Below are 16991 nucleotides of genomic sequence, written 5' to 3' on the forward strand. Positions count from 1 at the left end.
ACTATATTTTAAAAATAAGTAAACATTAGTAGAGTTATTTTTGTAAAATGATTTTTGCTTATTAGAGTATAGAAAATAGGTTAGGATCCAGAAATTCAATTTTTGGAAGCTTATAAGTTGTTGAAGCTTATTATTACAGCTCATAAGTTGTTAATACATAGTTTATTTGGCCAAACACTTTGCAAAAGCAATTTAAAAAATACCCTCTTATAGTGATATTTCGCAATCTTTCCCATCATAAACATAACTCATCATCAAATCTCTATCAACTGAAAGCACCCAATGGCAGCGCGACCCATGGGCCGACCTTCATTTCCAAACATCATAAGCATACAAATAGTGCAAATAAAGTGTGAGGAGAGGGTCATTACACGATATTATTTGGTTGTAAATCTATGTTGGTTGTGTGGGGTAGCTCTCTTTTCTCACGATTGAAACTTATGATTCTGGCCCTTCAAAGGAAACTCGTGACTGAAATACTTTGGATGGTACAATTGATCGTACGAATTATATTCATGAGATTTATGAAAAGATTTATACATATAGTATATTGCAAGAAATGCAAGCTCCGAATATAGTAGTTTTTTTGTAAGAATGGGTCTATTCACCATTGTTGTCATCTTTCTTGGAAGAGTCCAAAAGTATATTGTGGGTGCTTTCACTTGCTTCCGTTTGAGATGCGCCTCTTTCCTTCGCGTATGCTTCGAAGAACTCCTTGTTCTCTTTCTCCAGCTCCTTCCACACTATTGTTATTATTATCTCATGTTAATCCAATTTAATTCGTTCATATATTATGCATATATGCATGGAATGGAATTCTAATACTAGTAATAAGTGGTATTTAATGGTTACCAGTAGAAGTAATAACAGGCTTTATATTTGCATATTTGGAGAGAGCATCCATGCATTCCTCTTTGCTCATGTTGAATACGATGCACTCTTCTATTAGGTGTTGTACCTGCCAATATTTTACACATAAAACAAGATACATATCTTTCTCTTCTATGTGTGTGTGTGTGTGTGTGAGGGAGAAAATGAATACCTTGTGGATGTATTGTGCAGAGGATTCTGATCCCATGATTCTCAACAGAAAATGTGAGAGAGAATGAATTAAGAAGACGAAAGCAACTAGTGCAGGTTGTTTGACCAAAAGATGCAGGAATGAGATTAGAAAGGTAGGGTTTAGAAAGATGGCAATATTTATAAAACTCAGATTAAAAAGAGTAAATCCAAACCACCGGTTTATTTGTATTTAAGAGAGATTAAGGGTAGTGATCCGGTGATTGTGGGCCTGGACTCCCACGTGGGAGCTGCGTGCTGATTGGCTGCGAGGGGATTAGGGCGGATTCTACTAAGCAAACCGATCCTTGTTGTAATCCCCACTTCACGTGGAGCAATTAGGCCCCACCGCAGACTAGGGGGCGGCAGCATGGCCCCACCATTTGCATCTTTTATTTTATTTTTTTTTATTTCAAGTTAAAAACATGCGGGCCACCTAGGATACGGGTGTAGGCCCCACGGTCAACCAATTGTTTGCCTCAGTTCTTGCTAAATGCCGTGGCGTATTAACCCACTCTTCCTTTGAAGTCACACTACTACTTAAACTATATGTGATTTTATTTTACTCGGAATGAAATGGAATTATGGATAGTGATAATATATATGAGTATTATCGAAAGTATATTTCCTTCTTTTTTTCTTATTGGTATAATATATGTATATATATATATATAGCTTTCTTATGAATGGAGATCTTTGTATTTTATGCTTGGTTGATTGTCGTCGTGATATGATTAGTTAATTTATAACATACGATCACCTGGGGTTGGGGGAGGGGGGGGGGGCTCTCAAATTTTTATTGGGGCTTGGGGGATGCTTGTGTAACAACAGTGCTTAAGAGCATCCACAATGGCGGCGAGCGGACCGGCTTGCCGATTCCCGGCGCCGCCGAACCATTGCAACAGGCGAGCGCCAAATCGGCGAAAAAAACGGCGAGCACACGCCGATTCCCGGGCGCTGGCCGATGCGCTGGCCGATCGGCTGACCGCCATTGCAGGCTCGCCGATCGGCCAACCGATTTTTTGTTTTTTTATTTAATTTTTGAAACACTATATATACGCGATTTGCACGTCATTTTCATTCGCACCACTTGTTTTAACGAGTTTTCTCTCTATCTTAATTTCTGTACAAGATCAACAACCCGAAATGAGTAACGCGGGTGGTAGCAGTGGTGGTAGTGGTGGGGATGCTGAGGAGTACGAACGGCGAATGAACGAAGAGTTGGAGACCTATACGTTCCATGAGATAAACCGGCTGATACAAAGGGCCTTGCAGCCGGTGGTACCTCGACCTCGACCCGTTGTCCACCGCCGAGCAGTGATTGAGCTGGATCACATAGCTGCACATCAGCGGCTATATGAAGACTACTTCGCACCGGAGCCGCGGTTTAACGCCAACCTTTTCAGGCGGCATTTTAGGATGGGCAGGGCCCTGTTTATGCGTATTGTTGACGCTTTGGAGCGTCGATATATGTGTTTCCGCTTCAGGCATGATGCGGCTGGCAGACCCGGCCACACACCTATTCAAAAGTGCATTGCGGCCAATGTTATAAAAACTGGACCGGTCGGCGAACCGGCAAAGCTACTGGTTCATGGTTCAACCGGTTCAATCACTGGTCGAACCGTTTTACTGTTGCAAATACATATAATTAAGTATACAATATACAAAATATATTAAATCTACATATAATTAATAATATATCAAAAATATTAACCTTATATTTTAGTTGTAATATAAATATTAAAATTTAGTAGTAAATGACTAAATTTCATAAATATTTATGTTGGTAAATAAAAATAAATATATGATTCATTAGTTATTGTAGATAAAAATTTAATATTTTATATATAAATAGATAAATTTCATTGTAACTAAAAAAATTGTATTGAACAAAATAATATTATACTATTAAGTAATAATTAAACATGAATAATTAGTTATTTTATGTAAAAATATTAATATCATAGTTAGTGTATATAAATTAAATATATAGTACACGAAAAATATTAATATTAAGTAATAATAAATTATATTTACATATAAAACATATTAAATTTATGTGTAATTACAAACTCATATATTGTAGAAATATAGTGATTATTAAAGCATAATTAAAAAATATACTATAATTAACTATTTCTTAAAATAATATAAAATTAAAATGAATTATTATTTTATGTGGATAAAAATATCATTTTTAGTGTATAAGAATAATTTATGTTCATATTATTTCAAAATGGTCATATGGTGGAGTGGTAAAAGTGTTGGTATATAGAGAAGAGGTCATGGGTTCAAGTCTTGCCCACAACAAATTTTGAAAAGTTATTTTGTAAAGTAAAAAACCGGTTTCCGATCACGGTTGAACCGGTTTGACCGGCCGGTTTCACCGGTCAGCAGCGGTTTAATGTGTTGGCGGTTTCTAGGGGTGAACCGGACCTGACTGTCTACCGGTTCGCGGTTGAATCGGTCGAATCGGCCGGTCCGGTCCGGTTTTTAAAGCATTGATTGCGGCAATCATGCAGTTGGCCTACGGAGGCGCGACAGACATGTGGGATGAGTACCTCCACATCGGTGAGACGACCGTCCTTGAATGTATGAAGTATTTCTGTCAGGGCGTGGTTGAAATATTCCCTGAACAGTACCTTCGAAGCCCTACCCCCGAAGACTGCCAGGAGCTGATGCATGCACGGGGAGAAGCATGGGTTCCCGGGTATGTTAGGCAGCATAGATTGTATGCATTGGGGGTGGAAGAACTGCCCCGCTGCCTGGAAAGGGTTCTACATGACCGGCTACAAGGGAAAGAATCCCACGATGTTCCTCGAGGCCGTAGCTGATTACCGGCTACGGATTTGCCATGCATATTTTGGGGTAGCCGGGTCGAACAACGACCTCAACGTCCTCAACTCGTCGCCCCTTTTCAACGAGTAGTGCCACGACGTCGGTCTGGCCATCAGTTTTATCGCCAACGGGAACCAGCATGATATGGGCTACTACTTGGCGGATGGGATATACCCTAGGTGGCCCGTCTTTGTGAAGACGATCAGATACGCATCAGATGAGAGGAAGACCTACTTTGCGGAACGGCAGGAGTCGGCGCGCAAGGACGTGGAGCACGCATTTGGTGTGCTCCAGTCAGGGACGGATCCACCTTAATATAAGGTGGGGCAAATGCCCCTCCTCAAATATTTTTACTATATGCTATTTTGTCAATTTTGTAATTTTTTTTTTGAAATTTCTTTATATTTGCCCCTTCTCAAATTCTCAAATTTCCAATACATATAATTTTGCCCCCGTTCATTTATATTCCTGGATCCGTCCCTGGCTCCAGTCTCGATGGGCGGCAATTAGGGGTCCAACGCGTTTGTGGCACGTCGACTGCATTGCTGATATAATGTACACTTGTATTATCATGCACAACATGATTGTCGAAGTTGAAGGTGTATAACTGACTAGTTGGGCCAACGATGATAATGAAGCCGGTCCAAGCCACGGCGTGGCCGCCCCCAACGTACGAAGTGGGGTACCTCACGATGAAGTCGACCGCCTCCATGCACATGCCTCCATGCGCCAAGTGGAAACTCATATTCGACTCCAAAAGGATTTAATTGAAGAGTTGTGGGCACGGAGGACTGCATGGCGTTAGTTTTTTTTTAATTATGTAATTTTTTTTAATGTACCTTTTTTAATTTAAATAAAATTATTGCATTTTCCCGTATCTGTGTCGTAAGCTGAATTCCGTATTTTGTGTGATTGTTATTTTTATAATTTTGTTTATTGTGGCTAGCCTATTGCTTGTCCAGTTGCTTGTCCCGATGATGTGACAGGAGGAGTTTTTAATGCTGATAATGTGGTAGGAGGAGTTTGTGGCTAGACTATGGCTGACTTATGGCTGGCCTATTGCCATTTTGGATGCCCCTTAAGATAACCCCTTTCCTTTAATTATGTTCGTAGTTAAAAGAAACATGACGTACAAATTTTAATTTGTTTCCTACTTGCCAAATTATACTCCATAGAAATGGATGTTTTCAATTATTAAATTAAATAAAAGAGTCAAATTAAGTAAAAAAGAATATTTTTATCACGCATTACAACATTTAACTTGATTGTGTTCACACATTTTCTTGAGAGAGATATGATCAAACTTAAAAATTGTTAAACTATTTTGAAAATCATTCAGATCAAACTTAAAAATGTTAAAACTATCTTGAATTTTGTGATAGACGTATATATGGTTTCATTTTAAATCCAAAAAATATAGTTGCACATGAGATTTGAGATTTATATACTGATTTTAGTTATCTTTTTACACAATTTCAAGATACTTTGTTTCTTTTATTTTCCAAATTCGGTGATATGCTTTGACATCATGATAGAAATCAATAAGGTTTTATCATAAAATCAATAGGTCATAAGTAGATCATGATAAGTATAGTCCATGAAATTTATATAATGATTTTGTTTGTTTTATTTGTCTTTACATAGATAAAAAAAAGATTATTTTGTATTTACTTTTTAATGAGAAGTATTTGAATTTTATTAAGAGGTCTATTGAAAATTTGAAATACTTCTAAAATCGAATATTAATCTTATATAAGTCAGGCGCATAGAAAACTTAGGGGTTTTCAGCCTTTTAAACTGTTATTACATTTCAGCAAGGGAATATCTAACACATAGAAGGTCAAGGAGATGGAGAGAACCAAAGAGGGCCGATACAAATTAATTAATGAGATGAATAAATACATTTTAACATTGAAAAACAGTGTAATACCGGGCTAAATAAATTAAGTAACACGCTGGATTTAAATGTGTCGAACTTTTGTTATCTTAACAATCAAACATGTGAGGGTTAGTCTTCATTCTGTTCATCCCAAGCAAACTTAATTATGTACTGCATTCTTTTTCCCTCATTCTGTAAATTTTCACCACCTTCTCATTTTTAAAATTTGTTTTAATTACTATCTTAATATTGGCGTAGTGGTGCTTCAGCAAACCCTAACACCCCAAAATCGCCCCCCCCCCAACGATTAATACAAGCCTAACGGAGAAATACAAGCCTTTCTTAAATGTCTTTAACTTAAGATTTGATGATTTACATTGGTGATGAATTAATTTGTTCAGAAGAAAATATGATAAATTGATAATGGACTTACTAAGAGTTGGAAGTAATTAAATTTATGCTTCTATTCATTCGTATGACTTTGGAATTGACAAAAATTAACTCTTGATTATGTGTTCAACTAATCTAGAGTTAGAGTTGTGAAGCATCTTGAATGTTTCTCAACGAAAATATAGTAGACGAAACTTTGTGGATTTGGATTTAGAGGACTAGTTAGGAGCGACATTCTTCTCTTGTTGCTAATCTCAATCATTTGTGATATGAATTGATTTGATTTCTAATTTATTATCACATCAATTAAAAAATATTTCTAATTTTTGTTTTAGTTGAATTAAATGAGATATTTCTTCCTGAGTTTCGACTTTGAAAATATATTCTTGCATGATAGTTGTAATACTATTACATACACTAATATTTAAACTTGAGTGATTATTTCCGTACTAAAAGTTGAGCTCTAATTAATTTACCCATCATATGGCTTAGTTCGCACTTTAATCACTTAATTAAATAATTATATATCACTTCAAAATTGAGTTGATATCAATCTTAGTCTTAGCCATCTCTTCCCTAAACCAACTAAACCATAAAAATCCTGGTAGACAATTAAACTATTAAAAATAGCGATAATAATTCAAAGAAAAACGGTGCGCTGATTGAGCAGAAGATCACATGATGCAAGTTCGGCAAGTTTGGCGTATTCAATTCACAAATATAAAATTATTCAGTTTTTTAGAAATCAAATTGACTGAATACCAACATTATGACTATTCTTATACTAAACCATAGTCTCACTTGCCCACCAATTTTTTGCAGTTTTTAGACTACTTTGCAATAAATTTGTGATTGTTTGATGGGAATATTTCAAAGTACCATATTAAATTAAATTATTAATACTTATGTGCGAATAGGATATTTAAAAAATGGTGTGGGCGATTAGAATTAAATTGAGAAACCTTTATTATTTTCAAATTGCATCATTGATTTGGGGCAATCCGCAATCCCCTGTAGTGTTGGGCACCACATCACAAGTTTGTTGGATGTTCTTAACTTCACGATTATTATAGTGAAAATAATACTATTGTTTTTTCTATTCGAGTATGTATGAATACAAAAATTACTCGAAGTAAAGAACAAAAATATTATCTCTTTCCAAAATTAGAAGGAAATGATGCTGGCCTATACAAATTGGTATTGTCTTGATATTTTACTATTTTTAAATTTTATTTTTGAATGTATTCTCTTGAAAGTTGAAACAACTATTTCTATCGTTAAAAGGCAGCCGAACTTTGGCCTATATGTATCAGCTCGTTATCACCAACTACTCACATTCACATAGTCACATGTTCATTTATGAAATATGCAAAAAAAGATATAAATCACATCTCACTATTTCTATTTATGGTTAAAAAAATTAACTAATCCACGTCTCCAAACTTTACCTAACAGATCCAAATGTCAATTTCTACCTAGTTTTCAAGTGAAGTGCGCCTGATGAAAACATAGATAAAAATGAATGTGACAATGAGATGCAAAAACCCTCAATTTATATATTTTGAGTTTCGAGTGGTAGAAATAATATTCACACTTCATACAATTGTGACATGATAATTTAATGCTGAACAAACAGAACATAGGGTGGAATTACTATATATATTCACATTGGACTTTACATCATATCAAGGAAAGAATTTGAATTAAAAAACAAAACGACACACAAGTATCATGCCGTGAAACGAATATAGTGTGTAAAAATATTACCAGGAATGGTGGTTATATTTAAAATTTTAAATATGAAGTGCGATTACAGCTAGTATTGATAACGACTAATTTCAAATGTAGTGGAATAATTGAACTGTGTACAATTATAGATTATGGACTACTGTATTATACTATAAAGTTAGTGGGTTGTTGAAATGTTTAATTGTTTAATGAAGTAGGTGCGTCACTCTCCCTAGAAATTATTTAATTAATCTATACGCCAGTTAATTAATATTATCATTTCGCCATAATTGTCAATAATCACGTTCTTCCACTTATAAGTTAATCAATTCAATTAAAAATCTAAATAAACTAATAGTACATCTTGGCATTCGCTTCAAACTTCTCGAATATAAACTTGGCAATCGTTTTATTTGTCTTGGCAATAGACGATATAAATTTTTATACTCCCTCATCTCTGAAATTTTATCTCATTTTTCTATTTCCTTCCGGCCTACAAAATTTGTTTCATTTCACTTTTTTTTTTATCATTTTTTACAGTAAACCTCAAATTCCACTAACACATTCCTACTCACAATTTATTATAAAACTAATACATAAAAGTAGGACTCACATTCCACTAATTTTTTCAACTCACTTTTCAATACATTTCTTAAAACCCGTGCCGAGTCAAAGTGGAACAATATTTGGGGGACGGAGGGAGTACTTCTGTCACGACCGCCCTTACTAAGGATAGTGAAGACGGGGAAAACATGACGAGGAGAGGGACTAAGGAGCGGGGAAGAAGGGGGGGCGCAATGACAGACAACAATAAAGGACGACATTTAATATGAAAACCCAATTAACTTCAAAAGAAATATTTTAGCTTATTAAAAAGTTAAGCAAAAAATTTTAGTCTCAAGATACTCAATGTCATAAAACAGTATTAAATAGTGCGGAAGACTTCTAGGAAATAATTTCAAACACGGCGGCGGAAAAACAAGTATCAAAAGAGAGTCATAAGACGACGCCCATGTATGAAGATACGACGCATCCGAGAATTCCTAAAGCTCACTCAACATCCATCGCAACATCCCGCTCAACCTGCACATAGAGAAAACATATGCAGGGCTGAGTACTTGTTGTACTCAATGAGTTCATGCCGAAAACATTTTATAACAGTTATGTCATCCATACCAGTGAACTCGAGTTTTACATGTAGTTAAGAAATATCATCGAGAACACAAAAACATTTTCATAGTTTGGCCAGACAATCAATCTCCCCACTTTCTCAACAATCCAACAATCACATCATCTTTCCACAGTGCGGCGAAAGTGTGGCCACACTATTCGCCCAAGAGACCGGCTGACTAGCAAGGACGGCTCCCGATCCCACCAATGTACACAACCTGATAGGGCTTGCGGCCCTACTCAGACCCGAATTCGTTTCACACATAGCCATATAGCCTAACAGAGTAAACTCAGACGAACTAGGCATCAGACACACAATCTCAATCAAAACAATCCATGGCATGACATAACACTTTAAACCACCCTTATAGCTCCACAATCATACTTTGGAAAAATAAAAGAGTTTAGTTAAAGAAAGCCCACCTCGTTAGCTTAGACAACACAATACACAACTCAAAAGCAACCCTCGTTCCTTGTGCTCACGTACGCACAACAACCCTTGTCAACACCACAACACAATCAGCCTTCCATCAATACAATTTATCATGCATGTCCAATCGTTCCTTTCATCGTTTTCTTAAATTACCCATCCCAAACGTTCACCAACATAAGGAAACACACCATAGTATACCTCAACGTATAACACATAACCACGCCATAAGATACGTTCCTTAATCGCCATGCATCATGTAATTCATTCAAACTTGACAACAAGTATTATTTTAACATGACAGAAATCTGGCAGAACTGCGCAGTTTTTTTGTAAAAATCATTAAAATTCTATCTGACCTTCGTTGGGGCTGAAATTTTACCACAACATAGTAGACACATCAAAGATCGTCCAGTTAAAATTTCACATTAAAATCACAAATTTAGGTCGGTCAAATCAAAAACGAAACTCACTGGACGAGAATACAAATTCTGACAGAACTGCACAGTTAACTTCAAAAATTCATTAAAAATTCATCTTTCGTCAAAAGAGGCTGAAATTTATACACGACACAGAAAACATCTCAAATTTTACTCCGTTAAAAATTTGTGCCAAAATAAGATCGTTTGTTTGGTCAAACACACGTCGGAATCTACTGTCCGAACACCACAGTTTTCCTGCTTCACAAATTCGAATTAGGATTTATCTATCATTCAACCAAACACATATATTCATGCTTCCAACACATAATCATGCTTCAAAAAGATCTCACAACCATGTTCTCATATATTCACATATCATTCACCAACGAATCATCCACAACCTCACACATACACATGCATAAACGCATATCCACTTACTTTCTCATGCAAAACATCAATCCCAACCGATTAATTTTTAGATCTATGATTTCTACACTCACTATATGCATGAGGGAATCAAGAAACATGGATTCAATGGAAAGGATGAGAAAGAGAATTCAAATATACCTTTCTTGTTCAAAAACAATCGGTAGGAATGATAATTGATGCGATTCCTCGATGAATCTTGAATTTCCAACTCCAAATTGATGCAAGAACAAAGGATTGATGAATGATTTTTGGAGAAGGAGAGAGAGAAGAGAAAAACGTGTGGAAGAGAGGGAGAAGGGAGGGAGGCGTGTAGAATAGTGTTAGGGTTAGGGTTTTCTTTATTTATATCCAATAATTATTCTCACACTTAATTAAAACAATTATAATTGCGGAGGAATAAAGTAGAGGTCAATGAATAAGCTCCACAATTAAAAGAAGAAATAGGCGTGTAGAAAGGGGGAGTAAATTTCGAAATTTGCTATTTAATTAGCATGAATATTTATTTGGTATTTACTTGGAGAGAAAAATACTCACAAAATAGGTAAAAAAATATTATGTGTCCCATAAATAAGGTAACACAATAATTCAAAAATCCTCCAAGTATGGGATGAGGGAAGGGCGTGTAGAATAGGGGAAGTAATCAAGTAAATATTTAAATCCTCAATTTAAAGGGGAATAGGATTTAAATTGGTAATTTATTGTAGGAAAAGACTCCCGTAAAATAGGTAACAGTTGAATTAATCCCACAAGGTAATTGAAACAATATGGGGGCGAAAATTTGAGGTCTCAAATAAGGAAAGAGCCAAATCCTAATTAAAATAGGATATGAAGGGATTTGACAAAATATGGTTAGATTTAATTGGATTTTAAATTCAAGAAGGGAAATTAAACAAGGTACCAATTAAATCTACAAAAATAATCCACCCTCCTAATTAATAGGGTATTTTTCGAAAATCTCCAAGGAATAAGCTAAGGGTCGAAAATCATGTAAAATAAATTAGGGATAATTTGGTTTGGATTTAATTTGGATAAATATCCCAAATCAATTTATTAAATCCGAGAAAGAAATATTAATTCCAACAATTTGAAGGGACCGAAAATTCCAAATAAAATGGCTAGAACAAAATGCATGATCCCATTTAATTAATTTCCCACATTGGAAAATATAGTACATTATTCCACATAACTCACAACAAATAAACTCACGTCGTTAATTCAAACACATCGAAATTAAATTCCATGAATGAAATTCCAAATTCAACAACCACATTAATGAAGACAAAAGTCGCAAATTTTCAAAAGTCACAAATTTTCGGGGTGCTACAACTTCCATGGTCCGCGTTTTAAAAGTAATCCGTCCACGAGTTTTAATGAGGGATAATATTTGGGGGACGGAGGAAGTGGGGCAATTGTCACACCCAATCCTTTCTGACGTATATACTTATAATAAATAAATCCAAATTTTAAAATTCAACAGGCAAGTAAATGAAATACACATACTCTATATAAGTTCATAACCAACATTTATCAGGTACATATTACAAAACATTCTAAACCGTAGTGGGACCTTCTCACCACTCTATATACTACACATTTATCTACATGCAAAAATGATGAGGAGGAGAATGTTTCCAAAACGCGTTAGCCACCAAACCTGATAACACGTGCAGTTCCTACGACCCACGTCAACCAAAAACTTCACTAATATCTTATTCCTGAAAAATAATAGTGGTTTATATGAGCCACAACTCAGTATATATAAACATTACCTTTAATTCCACCACCAAAAAATCAAACACATTCTTTAACCAACATATATATTACCAGAAGTAATAAATATCATAAACAATTTAATATTCATATGCATATGCCTCTCCGTTCTTTTTATTATTCTGTGACGGATCAAGCCTGGTATCTGCCCGGAATTTCCATTGTATACGACCTGCAGGTCCCTTTTAATTATTTGACCTTACCAGGAAGGCCCCTCTTTTATTTGACCTTTCCACGAAGGCCACTCTTTGCATATTTTCTTTGACCCGTAGGTCCATTATCATTGTATATGACCCGTAGGTCTATTTCCATTATCATTGACATCAGAACCAAGGCAGGACTGTCACATATCCTCTTTAATTTAATGATTCAATAAATTCTAATGCCATATAAAACATATCAATAGCACCATTCACATATCCATATCACATTCCACAAAAATAATTCCAAATAACACATAACTATATTAGGTTCACATCACACAATCCAAAATATTCACTCCAATCTTACATATAGCAATTAACTGCGTAACAATAACATATGTAAAATTAAAAGTGTGATTTATACACGCCTCTATGATAAGTAATCTAGTCGAGAACTTGTTCGATAAGTAATCTAGTCGGGAATTTGTTCCTGCTTCTCGCTCCACAACACACGATGCTATATAATGAACACAAATTTAATTTATGATTGAGAGTCAAAATTAGCTATAAGCTAACTACTGTATAATTAAATGTATTCTCTACACATATGTATTCAATTATACCTTCCACTTATATATATAAATAATACGTATGATTAAAAACTAAAGTGTTTTATGTGAATTTGACATAGAAAAGGTTCTCGCCTATTTGCCGAAAGCTATCTTCCCCTTCTCGTTCTTTTTTTTCTTCTCCTGAACTCTCCTAAAAATCTCCCTTTATTTTTTTATATGCATAAATATGAATAATAATTTATAAACACTCACGTCGGTCACTTGCCGACTCATGCATGTAAATTTAAAAGTTTAGCTCCAAATGACATATTCTTAGTTAAATACTAGTGCTACGCGTCACTTACATATTTAGTGATGAGGTGAAGATAACTAAAAGAAAAAAATCATTTCATATATTAAATGTAAATATATAAACATAGCTTAATAATTAGAACACTAGTCACGTTCACTTTTGTACATGTATCATATACACACTATATTTCCACGCACATATTGACATGTAATACTATATTTCCCTACGCAAAATATTCACATTATTACACATGCACACACACACCCTTATACTTTTTCAATATATATATATATATATATGGTTTTATCTATGCAAAACTAGATTTAAATACAGAAACGCAGAACAATATCATACGTAGGGCACTTTTAGGTCATAGTTAGTTAATTTTTAGGTCATGCTTCGTAATGATCTTAGCATGACATTAAACCCAAATATTATAATATGACCTAAAATTGCTTAATTATGACCTTTCGTGTTTTTAGTTAATTATTGACCATTAGATCATCTAATCTTAGGGCCAAGATTTGGGTTGCATTTCTGGATTTAAATGCATTTTTATTTTGATCATCTCCCTATATATATATATAGTAGTGATCTAGGGCAAAGTACATAACTAGAGAACAAATCACAGCCACAAGATCAAAAAATCAAGGGCTAGTATTAGTACATGTGATTTTTGAATTTAAAGGAGAATCAGTTCACTCTTATCACAAATTTACTTCACTATAACAAGGCGGAGGTATAATGGTCACTTCACAGACAATGTATTTTTTCTATTTATCTCTCTTTCCTCGTCGGATTCCTTAACTTCGCCGCATACTTCCCCACGGCCTCCTTCTCACTCTCTTGTACCGCCTCACCGCACTGTATTCCACTTTGCCTTTCACCGACTCCGACTCCTTAATTATCTGCAAATCATCCTTGGCAACCGGAGATTTGAGATCCGACCCGGATGAAGGAGACTTGATTTCTGAGAAACAGAGTGTAGTCACGTTGTCGAAGAACGAGTCCGCGTCTTCGATTAGGTGCTGGCGGATCAGCTCCAGCATGCGCGATGATGTGTTTGAGGTTGTCGTCATTTTCTGAGAAAATAAGTTTGAAATAAATGAAATGGGGAGCTTAAATATATAAATATGATGAAGCCTTGGGATTTTAAAAAGATAAGTACATAGTGTTTTGTCAAGACGAGGATGATGCTGCATTGTTAAATATCTTTCGGAAAATAAATTATATAAATAATACTTTTCTAAATAATTTGGATTGGCTGGAATTGTATAACGACATGTGCAGCAGCTGTTCGGTGGTAAAATGAAACAAGGCACATCGTTTTCGCTAGTGGGATATGAATATGATGATGGAATGTATATGACGGCTTCTGCCTAAACTCCGGTTTAAGGAATTTCATTGCTAATGTTTCGTTTTCTATTGTTTTTAGGGAGACTTCACTCTAACCTTGGAACACATCACTCTAAGCATGTATTTACTTCACTAATGTGAACAAAATAGACCACTATAAGAAAATATCACAGAGACTTCACTATAACCTTGGAACACATCACTCTAAGCATGTACTTATTTCACTAATGTTAACAAAATAGATCACTATAAGAAAATATCACAAATACTTCACTCTAGCCTTGGAACACATCACTCTAAGCATGTACTTACTTCACTGATGTTAACAAAATAAATTACTATAAGAAAAAACATGCTTAGAGTGATGTTTCTGTGATATTTCTTTATAGTGATCTATTTTGTTCACATCAGTGAAGTAAAAACATGCTTAGAGTGATGTGTTCCACGATTAAGTGATGTTTCTGTGATATATGAGTATAGTGATATATTTTCTTCTTATCAGTGAAGTAAAAACATGCTTAGAGTGATGTGATCCATGGTTAAGTGATGTTTCTGTGATATATGCGTATAGTGATCTATTTTGTTCACATCAGTGAAGTAAATACATGGTTAGAGTGATGTGTTCCAAGGTTAGAGTAAAGTCTCTTTAATATTTTCTTATAGTGATCTATTTTGTTAACATCAGAGAAGTAAGTACATGGTTAGAGTGATGTGTTCCAATGCTAGAGTGAAGTCTCTTTGATATTTTCTTATAGTGATCTATTTTGTTAACATCAGTGAAGTAAGTATATGCTTAGAGTGATGAGGAGTAAAAATGACAGTTGTTTGTAATTGTATTCCCATTTGATCAAAACCTAAAAAGGTAGAGCTGGTCTTCCCTTTTCTTTCTGTCTATATTATTGTACAATTGCAAGTTGCAATTAACATCCCCATCTGAATCCCTTTCCCAACCACATTGATTCGACACTAATTGTTACAAAACAATAATAATCCTTTGTTTCTTGGCACAATCCAACCCCATAATCTCCATCTTTCTTTCCCTCATCCTCTTCCCACTACCGCACTCAAATATATTCACCCCAAACAGCCTCACCATCTGAACCCGGTTCGAACCGCCCCTCACTTTCCAATCAATGTACAACTGCTTATCCGGCCCCGTCGACCGCTCAAAACTCACCACATCCCCTGCCCGCAGCTCCTTCTCCTTCACGAACCGGCTCTACCCCTTCGTCAGCACATAGCTCTGGCTACTATTCCAATACGAATACCGGAATCTCCACACTTTCCCATTCTCATCTTCCAAATTCAGCAACACTCCTTTACTACTACTGTTTCCGTTTTGGAAAGGGAAGTGTTTCTCCGCGTGCTGTTTTGGTATCACAAGCCAGTTCAGTTTCCCCACGTCGCTCGGCGTCACCGCCTTCTCGAACAGCTGCTCGCATGCCTTCGCCGCCGCCGTGGAAGCGAAGAGATTTTGGCTTGGGGAGATATGACCACCGCCGTCGCAGCTGAAGCTGCAAATAAACTGTCAATACAAGTTTATTTCCAAAAATACCCCTATGCTATTTTTATTAACTAATAATGTATACTTTTATTAATTATTGGATTAAGATAATATGTGGCTGAGATTTGTTCTCTAGTTATACACTTAATATTAGTTATACTTTGATCACTCTCCTATATATATATATATATTCAAGTACCAAAATATATTTATTATTTATTATACAACTAACAATATAAATATGCAAATATAAATAAAAATATGTCAATATGCAAAATGATGCATGCTTCAAGTTAGAGATGTCACAACAATATTTAAAGTGGAACCCGTGCACGAGTTTTAATGAGAAACAGATAAAGTAAGAGAGATCAAGAAAAAAATTAGATAAAGAGAATGGACAAAAAGTGTAAAAAGTTTGAGAGAGAAATTTTCAATTTTTAGAAATGAGACTATGTTTTGTGGACATCCCAAAATAGTAAAATGAGACTATTTTTAGTGGACGGAGGGAGTACAATACTAAATTTTGGCATTCTGCTGAAACTCTCGAATACTCCCTCTGTCCGCGAATATGAGTCACATTTTTTCATTTCAGTCCGTCTCAGTTCATTTTTACTATAAATGGTAATAGAGTCCTACATTACACTAACTTATTCCACTCACATTCCCCTAACCCATGAACTTTGGTCAAATTTTGGTATTTCCCACAAACTTTAAAATTGGTCTTAAATATCACAAACTTTACATTTTGTTTGTTATTTCTTATGGGAAGTCAATCATTATTACATCCAACCAACTTCTGTGCATTTTTATCCTACTTAGGACTACTAAATCAACATTATTTTCTACGTAGTTTTTTATCCTACTTGTCATGAACTTAAAAAATAATCTAAAATGTCATAAACATTTCACGATTACCCACATATAATAAGATTTTTGCCGAAGATATCTTATTTGGGCTGCCATGGGAAATAACAAACAAAATGTAAAGTTTGTGATACTTTAGACCCAT

The 16991-nt window shown here is 35.1% G+C and overlaps 1 protein-coding gene, 1 long non-coding RNA gene and 1 pseudogene across 4 annotated transcripts; all 3 read right to left on the reverse strand.

Moving 5' to 3' along the window:
- Nucleotides 1-263: 263 nt before the first annotated feature.
- Nucleotides 264-1203, reverse strand: LOC121799282. The gene is made up of 3 exons (XM_042198606.1): nt 1043-1203; nt 853-958; nt 264-743 (listed from the first exon to the last, which is right to left on the reverse strand). Exons 1-3 carry the CDS (start codon nt 1076-1078, stop codon nt 601-603), a joined length of 285 nt encoding a protein of 94 aa, XP_042054540.1. The 5' UTR covers nt 1079-1203; the 3' UTR covers nt 264-600.
- A 7532-nt stretch (nt 1204-8735) lies between these two features.
- Nucleotides 8736-10502, reverse strand: LOC121804774. Of its 3 annotated transcripts, none has more exons than XR_006051210.1 (2): nt 10484-10502; nt 8736-8977 (listed from the first exon to the last, which is right to left on the reverse strand). It is a non-coding gene; the product is annotated as an uncharacterized LOC121804774 (long non-coding RNA). The 3 variants fall into 3 exon arrangements; XR_006051213.1 differs by lacking the exon at nt 10484-10502 and adding an exon at nt 9488-9505; XR_006051208.1 differs by lacking the exon at nt 10484-10502 and adding an exon at nt 9071-9089.
- A 4949-nt stretch (nt 10503-15451) lies between these two features.
- Nucleotides 15452-16991, reverse strand: LOC121781478 (annotated as a pseudogene).

The sequence above is a fragment of the Salvia splendens genome, chromosome 1 (assembly GCF_004379255.2).
Source record: "Salvia splendens isolate huo1 chromosome 1, SspV2, whole genome shotgun sequence".
Lineage (NCBI taxonomy): Eukaryota > Viridiplantae > Streptophyta > Magnoliopsida > Lamiales > Lamiaceae > Salvia > Salvia splendens.